This window comes from Otolemur garnettii, unplaced genomic scaffold (assembly GCF_000181295.1).
Source record: "Otolemur garnettii isolate 467f Iridium unplaced genomic scaffold, OtoGar3 scaffold00027, whole genome shotgun sequence".
In the NCBI taxonomy this organism is placed as follows: domain Eukaryota; kingdom Metazoa; phylum Chordata; class Mammalia; order Primates; family Galagidae; genus Otolemur; species Otolemur garnettii.
The window spans coordinates 17,917,620-17,933,950 of record NW_003852422.1 but is presented as its reverse complement, the minus strand read 5'-3'; the positions used below and the strand labels follow the sequence as shown (position 1 = coordinate 17,933,950).

The window sequence follows — 16,331 nt, the reverse complement described above, 5'->3', positions numbered from 1 at the left end:
TAAGAGTCTCAATAAGGTAACATTCCAAAAATGAATTCCTGTGGATTCTCCCCCAGCTCACTGGCCTTTGCTTTGCTTTCCCTGTTCTCCCAGGTGATTGTCTCCAAAAAGGCATCACCCAGCACCGCAGATAATCATTGTTAGAGGTGTAAGCACAGCAGCTTCCAAATAATTTACATTTAATTACCTGGGATGTAAATAATATGGCATCCTCAGTTAAAAATACCCTAGACCAGTGTTTTTCAACCTTTTTTATCTCATGGCAAACTTGAACCCACAGTTCAACTTCCATGGTACACTTAAATTCTATTGATCAAAAAGAGAATAAAGGTGGGTGTGGTGGCTCACGCTTGTAATCCTAGCACTCTGGGAGGCCAAGGCAGGTGGATTGCCTGAGCTCAGGAATTCAAGACCAGCCTGAGCTACAGTGAGACCCAGTCTCTACTACAAATAGAAAAACTGAGGCAAGAGGATCGCTTGAGCCCAAGAACTTGAGGTTGCTGTGAGCTATAATGCTACTTGCACTATAGTTAGGGTATTGGAGTAATACTCTTATCTCAAAAAAAGAGAGGGAGACAGTAAAAAATATATATATACTTACTGTACTTTGAACTTATTTTAAAAATTATTTAATGATCTTTAAAGATTTTTACGTCATACCTAAGATCCCCTCACAGCACACTGGTTGAAAATCCCTGCCCTAGACACTTAGAAAGTAAAACTGACACTTTTCTAGGCTTGGAAGGAGAAACATCACTAAAATTTCCTCTGAATTCATTGTTAAAATTTGGTTACAAGCTGCTGTGTTACTGAACCTGAATCCATTTGTAAAGCCCCTCACACAGAAGACCAGTCAACACAGGATGCACCATACTTCATTAAGTATGCGCCATAATTTTTATTCCCCTTGGTCATCATCTCAATACTGAGTCCCTTTATCCTACTCTCTTAGGTACAGTAGGGTAAAACCTAAAAGCAGAGGCTGGCATTCTGCGTGTTCTGCCCAGATATTACTGAACTGAGAGAAAAGCACTTTATAACTTGCATGTGTGATAGGAACTTGTTCCCAAAGGGATACTTATTATTCACTTGGCAAAAGTTTATTATTATTATTTCTTGTTGTTATCATTGTGCTGGGGTCTCGCTCTGACACCCAGGCTGGATCCCACTAGCATGATTGGAGGTCACTGGAGCTTCCAATGCCTACACTCAAATGATCCTCCTACCTGAGCCCCCAGAGTATTTAGGGCCACCAGAGTGTGCCACCACACCTGGCTAAGATTTTTTAGGCTTTATGCAAGTAGGTGTGGCTATGTTGCTCAGGCTGTAATTTGACAGAAGTGTTCCTTTACTAATATCAGAATAGAAAGATTAAAATCTTACAAACTACTTGCAAAGCTCAGTCAGAAAGGAAGATAACATACTTTTGCAAATATAATTAGAAAGCGATTTTAGAGCATAAGTCTATCTTATTATGTTCTTTAGCAGTGGTAGTGGCGTGATGCACAACAAATAAAAGGGTTAGGGATTTTTTCCACGAAATTGTAAGGTGACGGGAAAATATGATTACATCTGGAGATTTGAAAGGTTTTAGGATTTTTTTACAGCAAAAATTAGATGTGCCACTAGATGTGGTTTTTGGTCACTCACAATTGCACAATCATACACATTATAAGTAACTTGAAGAGAGGGGCTTTTGCCTTTATTCTCTTATAGTGCCTTCCAGCAGCTAGTGGGGGCCCCATCTGGCCAGAGACCGTGTGCCCCAGAGTTCCCAGATAGATCCTTATTTCACGCACTTTATTGTTTCAAGTTTAGGCAATTTATTTGATGTATAACTAAGAGTAATTTAATTTTTCTGCTTTTTAAAGACTTGTCAATTAAGTAAATTCACAGATACCAAAGAAATCTTTTGTTGGGCCCTGTCCCACTTCTTAGTTTAGAAAAGATGAACACTCAGTACAGGGCAGTCAATAACTACGGCTGAGTAATGACACCAGCCATGCCACTCAGGCATTCAGTCCTCAATTTCGCTGTAATAGATGGCACCAGTTAGTTCACTTAAACAATGACCTTGCTGCACCATTTTATAGAATTACAAGTTGTAAAGTTTTGAATTTAAGAAGAACCTTCTGTTGTCAGTTATCTACTCCTGTCCTTCGTTTTGCAAATGGGCAAACAGAAGAGCTTTCTTGTGCCTGCACTGAGACCAGAGTGAAGCCCTGGCCTCGCTGAGCAGATCTCACACCTGCCGCATGTTCTGTGGGGAGCAGCGCGTGCTGCACAGGCATGGGTCAGGACACACACAGAGTCGTGCCACGGGACAAGATGACTGCTGACGGGTTCCCGGCCCAGGCCTCCTCCTCTCCACAGCCTACATCCCATCAGCTCACCTTCCTTGAATCTTGCTCTTTACAGAGCTCTTCTCCTACTTTCATCCTTGAGTCCCCTTCTCTGTGGCTTTTTTCTCTCTCATTTCCCTTCTTCCTGCTGTTTCTGCTCTTGCTGCTTGTTGAGTCTCCCTTATCCAGGAAAACACCAAAGTTACCTCCCTTGACCTCTTTTCTGTTTTTGATCTTTTTTCAAAACAGTCTCACTTTGGTTGCCTCCTGATAGAGTGCTGCAGTGTCATGGTCACAGCAACCTCAAACTCCTGGGGTCAAGTGATCCTCCTGCCTCAGCCTCCCAAGTAGTTGGGACTATAGGCACCTGCCACAACACCCTGCTAATTTTTCTATTTTTAGTAGAGATGAGAGCTTGCTCTTGCTAAGGCTGGTCTGCAACTCCTGAGCTCAAGCAGTCCACCCACCTCGGCCTCCCAGAGTGCTAAGGTGACAGGCATGAGCCACTGTATCCAGCCCTCATTATCTACTGAAGTCTGGTTTTTGCCCCTACCATTTTGCTGATCGATCTCCCTCTCTCTTTCTCTCTGGTTATAAACAATTTTTGATTTACAAATGCTTTGCAGTCTTTTAGGTAGTGATTCTTAAACTTGACCTCAGGACCTCATAAAAATTAAAGAAAACTAAGTTTTTGTTTATGAAGGTTTTATCTATAAATTTTTAGTGTATTAGAAATTAAAACTGAGTAATTTTTTTAAAATTATGGATTTATTTTAAATGGTTATAAACTCATGTCAATATTAAAAAAAAAAAATGGGTGGGGGGACAGTGTCTCACTCTATTGCCTGGGCTAGAGTACAGTGACTCACTGCAACCTCAAACTCCTAGGCTCAAGCAATTCTCTTAGCTTCAGCCTCCCAAGTGGCTGAGACTACAAGCATGCACCACCACACCTGGCTACTTTTCTATTCTTTGTAGAGAGAGACTGTCACTAGTGCCCAGGCTAATCTTAAACTCCTGGCCTCAAGTGATCTCCCACATTAGCCTCCCAAAGTGTTAGGAGTACAGGCATGAGCTACCATGCCCAGTTTATAGAATAGGGCACATAATTATTTACCAAAACAAAAAATAAATACTGAGAAAAGTAGTATTGTTTTAACTTTGTTTTACTGATTAATGTGTAGCTTAATAGAAAACAGGTAGAATTTCATATCTGTGTATTTCTTTAATCTGTTACAGCACATTTTAGTTGAAGTACATGGTGAAAGTCTAAACATCTAGCCTTGTAAAAATATGTAGTTGAAGGGAAGGATGTTTTAATAGCTTTTTTAGATAATTTTGTATCTTCTTTGGCACTGTACCAAAACTCAACCTGCGGTTGTTCTTGTGGGTTAGCTGCAGTGTGGACGCTGCAGTCATACAAACCTTCCTACTATCATATTAAATCTGTGAGTACATCTTGCAGTTTGAGTGAGCCGTGGACCTGCCTGGTTTTGTTACATTCTGCATTGGTCTTTGGGAAACAGAGGCCCCCTGCGTTATATAGGTCCTCCATGTTGTCAAATTGTAATCCACACTATCAAAATATTACATTTGCTAACGTCACCAGTAATCCCATCAAAAAATCAACGGGTATTGGGAGGCCAATACAGTTTCACAAAGTTCTAATTTTTACTCGAAAACCTGAATTTTGTCACTGGCAATAAATTCTGTCAGTTGTTTTTTGGTTTGGTTTGTTCTTTTAGACAGGCTTACTTTCTTCATTTTTAAGAAAATGTCTCCCAAATACCCAAATCCACATAATCACAGTTTCTCTCTCAGTTGTGCTTTCAGGTAGAAAGGTTGCACCATGAGGAAATCAGCTGGTTCATTTGCAGCTCAGTCTTACAAGTGGGTTTTTCCTAAGTAAACCATATTTCAGTATGCAGTACAAGTGCTTTCTTTATGAGCACTTTTTCTTTTTGTCACACTGAATAGTAAAAGTATGTATCTTCAAGGATCAAAATTTAAGAGAATTAACAACTTCTGCTTTTTCATCAAGGATGTTCTTACGAGAAACTCTTTTGCTTATTGCCATGTACATAATAACCGCTAGCACACATTGGTCCTAGCACACGTTGGTCCTGGCACACATTGGTCCTAGCACACGTTGGTCCTGGCACATGTTGGTCCTGGCACACATTGGTCCTAGCACACGTTGGTCCTAGCACATGTTGGTCCTGGCACATGTTGGTCCTAGCACACGTTGGTCCTAGTACACGTTAGTCCTGGCACACATTGGTCCTGGCACTAGTTGGTCCTGGCACATGTTGGTCCTGGCACTAGTTGGTCCTGGCACACGTTGGTCCAGGCACACATTGGTGCCACTGCTTTGATTCAGTCAGTGTGCCAGAAGTTTTATCCATCATACCTTTTGTACCATCAGTGCAGAGTCAGCACAGTGAAAATTTCAAATAGCATATCAGTATTTACCAATATATGATTACCAATAATTATCATAATCTCCGAAACCTGTTAAAACGTACACTTTCTGATATAGCCATGCATGTAAAGACTACAGCTTCTTTATGGCGTTCCTAAATATTCTTTGAAGGAACTAATTATCAAATCTAATCCTATACTATTGACTGAATAAGTCCTTTAATGAATAAAGAACTCAATGTGGAAAGTAAGTTAAATGTTTTAAAGAAATAAGGAGCTTCTATTTTGTTGAATGCTATCTTCTAGCTGATAAAGTTTTACAAAAAGCAAAAAAAAAAAAGTCTTACAGGGAAACTAAAGACATATTTTAACATAGTATCATTGTTGTACTTTAAAGAGCATACTATGTGTGTTATATCCAGACAATGGAATATTATTCAGCCCTTCCACACATAAAGAAATAAGCTATCGTGGGCGGCACCTGTGGCTCAAAGGAGTAGGGCACCAGCCCCATATACCAGAAGTTGGCGGATTCAAACCTGGCCCCTGCCAAAACTGAAAAAAAAAAGAAAAAGAAAAGAAAGAAGCTATCAGGCCATGAAAACACTTGGAAAACTTTAAAATTTATATTGCTACATGGAAGAAATCCATCCGATATACTGTATGATTCCAACAATATGACATCCTGGAAAAGGCAAAACTATGATGCCAGTGAGAAGATCAGTGGTTGCCAGAGGTGTGGAGAGGATTTTTAGGGCAATGAAACTATTCCGTACAGCACTACAATGGTGAATGCATGTCATCAGACACTTGTCCAAACCCATAGAATGTGCAAGGCCAAGAGTGAACGTAGACTTCGGGTGATAATGACGTGTTAATACAAGTTCATCAGATGTAACAAAGGTGCCACTCTGGGGCAGGATGTTGGCAGCGGGGGGCTGTGTATATGTGGAGGGTGGAGTAATGCAGGAACTCTCTGCACTTTCTGCTCAGTTTTGCTGTGAACCTGAACCTGCTCTCAATAGCGTAATGTATTTTTTTAAAAAGCATATTGTGCACTCAGTCCACTTACTAAAGAGTCAAGAAATTAACATGAGCAGTGAAATTTCGTGATGGTATTACTTAGTATTTTTTGGTGAATCAGTATATCATTCCCAGTCTCTGAATGATGAGAAATTTTAATTAATTGAACAGTCCATTGTGGATTATAATATCTGTTTATTTCAAATGCACCACTAGATGGTGTTTATTTTTAGAATTAGAAATTAATATAAAAAAATTTTAATTGGTTTTTAACATACAAATGGCCATTCTCAGTATCTAGTTCCGAAATTAGAGAAAAGAAGTCATTTAAGAAATAGGCATCGGAAACTGGACTTTAAGTGATTTAACAATGCAAAATAAGTTTGAAGCACTGACGTGACTTTTCTGCAAAAGTCCCAGCCTGGAAGTAGTATATTTAGAATTCATCCATTTATTCAGCACACACTGACCTGTGTCTGTCCTGTGAGCTGGGCTGAGCCAGTGCAGGCTCCTCAGCTGCACCTGCTCAGTTAGACAAGCCCCTCAAGGGCCTTGAAGTTGGCTGGGCAGGGCCAGAGTGGTCAATCAGTGAGCTGTCCACAAACTCATGAGAAAAGGGTTTCCAGGACACACAGAGGAGAGTCCTGGTGCTCCACAGGAAGGGCACAAAGACGAAGCTGGCAGTGGGCATAGCAGGAAGGAAGGAGAACTGGTGGTGCTTTCCTGAATTTAAAAGATGAATGGATGCTTATCAGGCAGACAGATGTGCCTTCCGACTCCAAAATCTATGTTCTACATACAAAATCGACTGTCATTGAACAAAATACTAATTAAATGCTATTGTGAATCTCCCACCATTGAATCAATGACTGCTTTGCAAAAATTATAGTGTGTATTATTTTACATTGTACATTTCACAGCCAAGAATGAAAAAAATCTCAAGGACTCAGGGCTTAGAACTAAACAATATATTTAATGGCTCGACAGCTTTGGCTTTTTGGTAGATTTTAAAGACACAGAAAGGAGGGAACTAACTGAAAAGGACTTGGGATAAAAATTTCTGTGATTCACTTTAGACAGATAAATCAAGAGTTTTAGCAGCACTGATACTGGAATTTAAAATGTTTGTATCGTCTTGCTTGATTTAACTGACTGTCTTTCAACTGACCTTTGTTGGATGTCGTCTTAGCATGTTTTTATATAGAAAAGTGTGCTTTATAGTGAGACATTCACTTGTGTCCTCTACATTAAATTATTTCTTACAAACAGTTGTTTCCATTAAAATATACTAGAACCGTGGCAGACTGTACCGTCATTAAAAAGATTGAGGTCAGTTCATTTTCTACTGACAAGGAAAGATTCATACAAAGAGAAACTAGCAATGGTGCAGAAGAGATGTTAAAAGAAGAATCCTTTTTGAAAAAGGAAACTAAATGTGAAGATTGATATTTCATGCATATGCATGTTTACATACGAAGAGAAAATCATTCAAAAAACATACCCCACAATGTTTCTGGTGGGTATCTGGGCTGATGAGAGAGAATTAGTGTAGAGGATAACATACTTCTTAACTGTTTTTTCTGAATTATCTGTTTCTCTTTTCATTGAGTGTGTCATCCTTTAAAATTGGATGTATATTAGAATAATGAACAGGAGAGAAATGATAAAAAGTAATCCCTGGGAAAATATGAAAGCTATCACATTGATAAGACACGAAAACTTCAAGGTAAAATCAGTATCTAAACTTCTCAATTGAATGGGAAAAAACTAAGGCACACAGCAGTGTTGAAAGTCTGTATTTTCAGAAATAGTTTACTTTTTCTTAAACTTTGTTATTATGTAGACAGACTGATTGATTTTGCTTTTCAAGTGAAAAGCTGAATCAGCTCTGTTTACCCTAAATGGGCACTTAAAATCCAGTGAGGAAATGAACACCGTCTCCTTCGGAACAGTGCATGAGCTCATTTTTAAAGAAACTCCTCCAAAGCTGTGGTTTGTTCTTATACCGTATGGTGATTACAATAATAGGATTTAAAGCAGCTTCGGTCCTAACTTCCAGTAAAGTGCTCAGATGGTACCGTTTTATAGTATACCTTAGATGATAAACAATTGTAGCTATTACTCCTACACTCATGAGTAGAAATCCCTTTGAAATCAGTCTAGTCCAGTTCTCTCTTCCTAAAAGCTCCCCAACAGTGGCTGGCTTCCAGCCTTGAAGTCCTTCATGTTAAAATAAAACAAAGCTCCAGTCCTTCCAGCAGTATTCCATTTCACTGGGTAACAGGAAGAATACTTAATTTTTAGGCCCTTTGAAATATGAAAAAGTGTTTCAAACCCAAATCTGTATTCTTTGGATTAGCAAACTTAGACTGAAGGGGAAATAATTTGCAGTTATTATTAGGTTATACTTGCAAATCATAAGTATTTGAAATATGCAGATCTAAAATAGTTTGATCATTCATTTCCCCCACTTATTAGCATGGTATTAGTTGGCACTTATTTGACCTAGGAAAATAGCAAATTAATTACATATATTTAATCTTTCTGGAGTATTTATTCAGATATTCAGGTGATACTGAGGGTGACAGGTAACAAGCTTTGCCTGTACATACCATAGTAAGTGCTTGCTAGGGGTCAGGTACCGTGCTTACTTGTTTTAACTCATTTCAGCCGCACAACTTTGTGGTCTTTGAACTAGTGCCCTCCACTGGAATGAAACATTTCTAGAAAATGTTTCCACATCCTCCACCTTTCATTCCCCCCAAAGCTAACAACACAGGTCACCCTTGGCTGATGCCTTTGCCAAAGCCACTTGCATGTCTGTAGATCATTCAAACATATTAGCAGCATGGAGACCTGGAATTCTAGGGGAAGGGCGTGTTACAAACACATTCTATAGAAGGCCTTCTCCTGTGCAAAGCTCTCCCCCGTGATGATAGCTGTGGCCTCTCTGAGGGCTGCTGACCGATGCTCTGAGGGCCTACTCCTAAACGCAGGGCTGGCTTCTCACGTGGGTGGCCCTAAGAAAGCTCTTCGGCATCCCGAACTGTCTAGCCAAGGGGCCTGGGTAGTTGGTTGTCACTGGTGCCTTCTTGGGGTCAGAGTGACCTGTATGTTGCTCATTCTTTCCTGCAGAACCAACTTTCCCAAGTTTGGGGGCTCAAGTCTTTTCCCGGGGTTTACTGGGAACACGTCATGGATATTTCCCTCCCCATGTAGTACACATGATGAATAAACAGATACATTGTGGCTTTTATTAGACTTTAAATAATGTTTCTTTACCTTAATAGAGAAACCTTCATGCATATCCTGCAAGGTAAACCTCAGGGAATCAATCTAAAACATCCTTGCATGAAAGTTAAAATAAAAATTTCATACCGTTTCTTCCTCTTTCTCATTGAGGACACTCTGCTAGTGACAACTGAAGACCATTTGGCATTGCCTTAGCAAAATTTAAAATGTCCATATGCTTTGAGCCAGCTTTGGTGAATCCTGCAAAAATCATCACCTAGGTATACAAGGATCCTAATTATACAAGGGTTCTAGGGATACAGTGTAACCTAAATGCCCATCAGAAAAGGAATGGTTATTTAAGGGAGCGCCTATACACAGGAATGCGGTGCAGGAGTGAGCCAGAACAAGGAGGAGGCCCGAGACCCATGTGTTCTGGCAGGAGAGGCTGTCCGGGAAGTGCTGAGGGAGGAAAACCAATTTGCAAGATGATAATAGTGTGATGTGAACACCATTTTTGTATTAAAAGTTAGAGAAAGTTCTCAGAAAGGTCTCCTAAATTGTTAGCAGTAGTTACTCTCGGAGGCGGGTAGAAATATTTACTTGTTACTATACATATATTGGTGTTTTCTGAGTTTTGTACAAGTGCATATTGCCTTCATATTTTCTTAGGAAAAGATTTGTGAACCATTTTAAATCAATGTTAAGAATTTCTAAAAGCAACTAGATAAGAGCTTCTCATATACTTTAGTTATTTATGAAAATATATCTACAAATACTTAAGAGTGCCTGACGCATGGTACAGTGAACATTAGCTGTAAGTTGTAGTAGTCGTAATTAGTAAACTGTGTACTATTTGGGGGGGGGGGAATACATTCTGTACATTCTATTTCATATGTCCTTAGATTTAAGGTAGTTTCATGTGAAGCTGCAGGTTAATTTTGGCTTAATTGAAGAGTATTAGTTGTTGCATTTTAACGCTCACGCATATGATACACAGTAGTAACTTCACGCTCAGAGATCATTGCAGATTACCCAGGTATAAAGTGATCCTTCCAGGCGTCTGTCCTTCTCTCAAGTGATAATTCTGCTGAGAGTTGCATGTTATCTTTTTTCTCTTTTTCAGATTGACCTCTAAATTTCATGTTTCCTCTCGTTTGTAAATAGTGCCAAAGATCTTTAGAGACTCAGGCACTCAGTGCTTGGCACAGTCCCATTCAGAGTGATCTGCTGTGCCACGCTGGGTGCAGTTCACGTTTGTGTTTCATAAAAAGCCACCTCTTTGTGGGGTGGGTACATCCCGTGAGTTGCTCCTAAGTAGCTAAAGTCAGACATATGGCTTTGGAGAAATGAATTGTATCAGTGGTTATTTCTTTTTTTTCTTTCTTTTTTTTTTGTGGGGGGAGGGAATAGAGACAAAGTTTCACTTGCCCTTGGTAGAGTGCTGTGGCATCACACAGCTCACAGCAGCCTCCAGCTCCTGGGCTTAGGTGATTCCCTTGCCTCAGCCTCCTGAGTAGCTGGGACTACAGGCACCCACCACAACACCCGGCTATTTTTTTTTTGTTGCAGTTTGGCCGGGGTTTGAACCGGCCACCCTCAGTATATGGGGCCAGCACCCTGTCCACTGAGCCACAGGTGCCACCCTAGTGGTTATTTCTTTTAATTATATTTTGTGCGATAATATCTTTTTGGGGGGTGGGGGGAGAACAGAGTCTCATTATGTCACCCTCGATAGAGTACTGTGGCATCACAGCTCATAGCAACCTCAAACTCTTGGGCTTAAGCGATTCTCTTGCCTCAGCCTCCCAAGTAGCTGGGACTATAGGTGCCCACCACAATCCCTGGCTATTTTTTTGTTGTAGTTGTCGTTGTTTAGCTGGCCAGGGCCGGGTTCGAACTTGCCAGCCTGGGTGTATGTGGCCAGTACTCTAACCACTGTGCTATGGGCACAGAGCCTATATAATATCTTTTCATTGATATTTATGTATACTAATATATATTTGGCAAATTTATAGAATATTTTTATTCTCAGGATCAACATTTATGCCCCCAAATATATTTTATTTCATATATATTATTATTTAGGCTATTTATATTTGAGTATCTATAATTGAATTTCAGCACATGCACTCTTTTCTCGTCCCTATTAAAATACTTTTTATTATGTCACCATCAGTCTCATGCTAATGCGCCCAGACCCCAGGGGCCTTTACAGATAACTTCTTGTGAATTTGCAATTATTTATTTCAATTGAAAATGTATTTTTAGAAGCATTATGGGGCATTCCACTTCTTGATTTCTGCCTTTCTTGGACAATTTTTACTCTCTTTGTTGTTCATCTCAATTATTATTTTAGACCCTATAAAATATCCATTGGTCTTGAAAAATCCATGTTTCACGTGGTCTGTGTAGTCCTCGCTGGAGGAAAAGGGTAGTGTTTTGAACTGCTGACTGCATTAAACTTCTCACTTGCTGGGGCTGTATCAAAGTGTTGATTCGTGAACAAAAAGTAAACTCTCTGATTGAGGAAAAAAGCAATAAAAAGTTACTTACTATCTCAGTGGTGATAAGTATTATAAAGAAAAAGTAGGATATTGGGTAAAGAGTGAGGGGGGAGGGGCTGCTGTATCAGTAGGGTGGCCCTAAAGGCCTCTTGTTATCAAGACAAAGTGGGGAGCAGACTGGGGAGAGTTTCAGCAGAAGGAGCAGCAAGCGGGAACCCCCTGTGTATTCAAGAAAGTTTGAGGGGATCTCTGTGACCGAGCACAGGCGAGAGGAGATGGAGTCTCCAAGGAGTCAGGGCCTCAGAGGACAGAGCAGCAGAGCGAGGTGATTGGATTTGTGGTTGGAAAGCCTCACTCTGCACATGTGGTCAGGCTGAAAACAGAGATCAGGGGCTTTAAACTGATCCGATGATGACCATCTCAGGGAGAAATACATTTTATCTCTTTACTCAATTCCACTTAATTCTTCTTTCACTCACTTAATAGGCAACGTTCTCTCTGACTTCACAGAGCTTCCCTCTGGTTCATCTCAAAGAGGACAACTGTTCTAACGTGAATATAACAAAAGCGTCCTCTCCAGGTTACTGTCCCCGAAATGCTGTCCAAGTGGCATGTCCTCTGCACAGTGAACTGGAGACCGAGCTGCCACTTCCAGGAGGCTCAGCACACATGAACCTTGCTCTGAGCCCCTGAAATTTTAGAGGAATTCAAGACTTGCATGTGTGATCTGGTCAGGACTAGATTATATGATTAAAAACTGTCCTGGACCCTCGTCTTCCATCCATTCATACCTTCATGGGTGGAGATAGGTAAGGCACGTCTCACCATCCCTAATCTAGACGGCCTCCAAATGGAGACGAGGAAGCCTGGGATGTGGTGGGCGCTGGGAGCCTCCGCGGTGAATAGCTCAGTGCAGCCAGTTCCAAGAGTGGATCCTTGTGAAGTGACCACATACCTGCCACTGATTTCTTACCATAGCTAAAGGGATAAGAAGTTTAACAAAGAAAATGGGCAATGTAACAAAAACTCCTTAGGTCCTACTCTCACTATGGTTTTATCAACACACAAACATTTTACCTATGTTTTGTTCTGAAGAGAGTTCTTTTGTGGGTAATTACATTCAGTTTTGCAGAAGAATTTTGGCAAGATAGTTATTAATCTGTGCAAATAATAGGTAAAAAAAAAAAAAACTACCTTTTTCCTTCTGTGGCCCTTAACCTGCACAGAACAAATATTCATTGGAACATTTGTCAGATACTATATTCTGGGTTACTCTACCAGGACATAAATTATAGGTGGCTGTGGATACAGATGTAAATATAGGCCTATACGGTGATGATCAATACTTAAACCATTGTAATGATCAAATAGCAAAACAGTACATGTTTTTGAATTCGTCATTTTCATTTTCAACAAATGAACAATGATAGGTTTGGGTTGCTGATTCCACTCTCTCTACTGAGGTAGGATATAATGACGCTGTGGACAGAAAAAGTTTTGAGAAAAGGGCGGCGCCTGTGGCTCAAAGGAGTAGGCTGCCGGCCCCCTATGCCAGAAGTGGCGGGTTCAAACCCAGCCCTGGCCAAAAACTGCAAAAACAGAAGAAAAAAAAAGTTTTGAGAAACTAACTTTTTACTTACTACTTAATAGTGAGAGAAGATGTGTGTTTTAGGAGCCCTCTGTAGCTTTCCTCCCTGAACCAATATACAAAGAGGACCGCGCCCTTCTTGAGCACAGCAAAACCACCCCCCAGGATACTGCCAAGTGGAGTCTTGTGTGGTACCAAAAATGAAGCATTTATCTCCACTAAGTGGAAGAGTCAGCCCTTGGATGCAGCTTAGGGATAGGACAGAAATACTGTTTAATCCATTACTTGGAAATAAACAACAAACAAAAAATATTAAAACGTAATAACTTACCTTCCAGCTTTATGAGATGTATGTGAACGTCATAGTGTCTGATAATGCCAAATGACCTTGTTGGAGCGTCCCTGGTTTCAGAACGCTCCCACTTACAAACCTCTTGTAATTTCAGAAGTGCTGCCCCACCCCTCGTAGTCTTTGCTCTCTATCTACCCCAAGGAAGCGTTAGATGAGATTTTTTTTTCTGTCATATCTTACTCCCCTTTCCCCCTTAAAAAAATAGTAACAGGAAAGTTAGGCTGGCGGTTTGGAACGAAAGGAGGAAGAAGCAAAGAATGTGTCATAGGATTGATGCAAAACCCTCGTGACCACTTGGTATCTGGACAACTCACCCTGAGACAGCAGAGCCAGATAATGGGAAAGTGTATTTGAAACTCTCTGGAGATACAAAGTCATTCCTTATTTACCCTTCTAATAATTGTTTTTCTTAACCTTCAGGCCCTGGGCATATACATGCAGGTATGAAATCAGTATGACAAAGCAAAGATCAGGAATTCAGAAACTTAATCCAGTCATGAAAAAAAGAAAAATAATACATCAGCCTCTTACAACCTTCAGACTATCCTCTCTAAATCTTACTTTTATGCAATGCAAAATAAGTACCAAATAGGTTTATTCATACTGCGGATGGCCACAGCTATCATTTAGATAAACTGACAAATAGAAAATTCAGGGAATTTGCAGAATTACTTTTTTTTGGTGGATAACTTTCCAATTTCATTCTACATTACTGATAAGTACTTAAGCATAAATTTACACAGCCTTTTTATGATTGTTCCACGAGGTGTATTTCCTTCCTTAATACTGTAATAAACCATGAGACCGTAACTACATTGACTAGTAAGCCTTTTCATCTTTTCCATTTCTGTTCAAACAGAAATATTTGAATTACAGCTATGGTAGCAAAACTGAGTTTTTATATTTAATCTTTGTGTACATTGGACCCTATTTCCTGTTCTAAAAATTCAAGGGTATTTGTTATTGTAAGTTGTTTTCTGTTGAAAATAATTATTAAGAGGCCTGAGTGATATTCTATGTCATTTTTCTTTTAGCTAATTTTTAAGAATTACTGAAACATTGTTGAAAGGTCTTAATATCTTTATTATCAATGTATTTATTTAGACGTTTATATCGGAGCTGAAATATGTTGCTATCCACGTCCACGTGCTGGTCATCTCACCTGGCTTTTTGTTTTTGTTGTTGTTGTTAAAATGCTCAATGCAGGTTCTACATGGTCAGCTATTATGAGCGGAATCACAGAATAGCAGTGGGAGCTCGCCATGGTTCAGTGGCCCTGTACGACATCCGGACTGGAAAATGTCAGGTAAATAAATCATTGTGACTTCCTCTCCATAAAGTGTGGAAGTTATTGAAAGGAGAGAGAGACTAGCACTTTACCAGTTGACGTGCTGAGCTGCTGGAACATTATGGATAATGCTAAAGGGATCAATAGTTTAATGAAGTACTCAAAGAATATAGAGCCCCACTGTCTTTATTCGCTGGGCCTGAAGGGCTGCCACAGACGAGTTCAGAATAGAGCCCAGAGTAAGGTGGCACTGCTCACAAACTACTCTGTAGGCTGTCTTAAAGGAAAGTTTTCTGATTTCGTCACTTATTTTTGTCCCTTATTTTCCAAAAAGTTTGATGGTGCACCGTTATGATGTAATGGTTAAATAAAAATTAATGTTTGCTCTAAGTAAAACGAGGTATCTAGTATTTGTAGGATATAGTTCAGAAAAAGAAGAAATCACAATAGCATCTAGAGCTCTATCGGAAGGAAATTGGTGCTCTATTTGAGACGATATATTATTAATACTTTTTACGCTTTGATAACAATTTACTCTGAAAAATTATCTCTTGATTCTGATCTTGATCATCTGGTTCTCAACATATAGCAGTTGGCTGGATGGGGCAAGTCTAGGCCCACTTTAGATGTAAGAGAATTGAAACTCAGAGCTTTAAATCACTTTATCCTAGAGTCACACTGTTAGTGACAAAACCAGGCGTAGGCTGCACCATGATCCTAGTAAATTTATAATGTTCTCTGATGATTAGTTCCAAACATAGCTTCTAATATTTCACTGCAGCATTTGTTAAGGCTGATATATTCAGTCGTATTACCATATTAGGAATTTCCAGAAGGAATATGAAGAAATTCATAAGGACGTGGCTAAGATTTTAAACTGTCTCTTAAATTGAATAAACTATTGAGTAATTCTCCAAACGCTTTCCTGGGTTCTTCCCATGCAGCAGTTCTAGGAGATGGTGACAGATGTTGGGAATGAAAGTTTCACGGGTCAATCAGACAAGCTCAGGGATACCAGTGAAAGTTTAATACACTGCGTTGCACAGGTCTTCTCGGAGTCTCTAGTGTGTGAATGCGCTTTGTGCATTTCCTGGGAGTGTGTGGCGTACGCACCATTTGCCGTATTTATTTGGCTATCAAATTTTGTTTGTGTGTGTGATGTCAAAAGACATTAACTCCCTCTGGCAACCATATTCTTTTACTCAGGGCTCTCACTGAGAGCGATGAAACCACTCTGAATACTTGTTTGAAAATTAAGTTACGTGATGATAACATGCTTTCACAACAGACTCATCCAAGAGCATTTTCAGATCCTCTTGTTACGACAGTTTTTAAAAATTATAGTATATTACTGCAGGCTGACTTGAGAGAAATAAATCACAGACATGTACAACGGTAAGACAAAAAAAAATAATAGAAGGAGGGGACCTTGTCAAGCTTCTTTAAACATGAAGGGAGGAAATTATAGAGAGGACTCTTCTGATATGAGACACAGTTGCCAGCAGTGGAGAGAAGAGGGAGGCGGTATGAACGCAGCGAGGCGACTCCAGGATGAGAGAGACTAGCAATTGAGAATTAA

The 16,331-nt window shown here is 39.9% G+C and overlaps 1 protein-coding gene across 1 annotated transcript in view; it reads left to right on the top strand.

Annotated features, from left to right (window-relative positions):
• Positions 1 to 16,331, top strand: part of WDR7 (WD repeat domain 7) — a 356,864-nt gene that overhangs the window by 279,922 nt on the left and 60,611 nt on the right. The window contains exon 25 of the mRNA XM_012804318.2: positions 14,671 to 14,770. Coding sequence (XP_012659772.1) covers positions 14,671 to 14,770 — 100 coding nt within the window. The remainder of the gene's footprint in view (positions 1 to 14,670; positions 14,771 to 16,331) is intronic.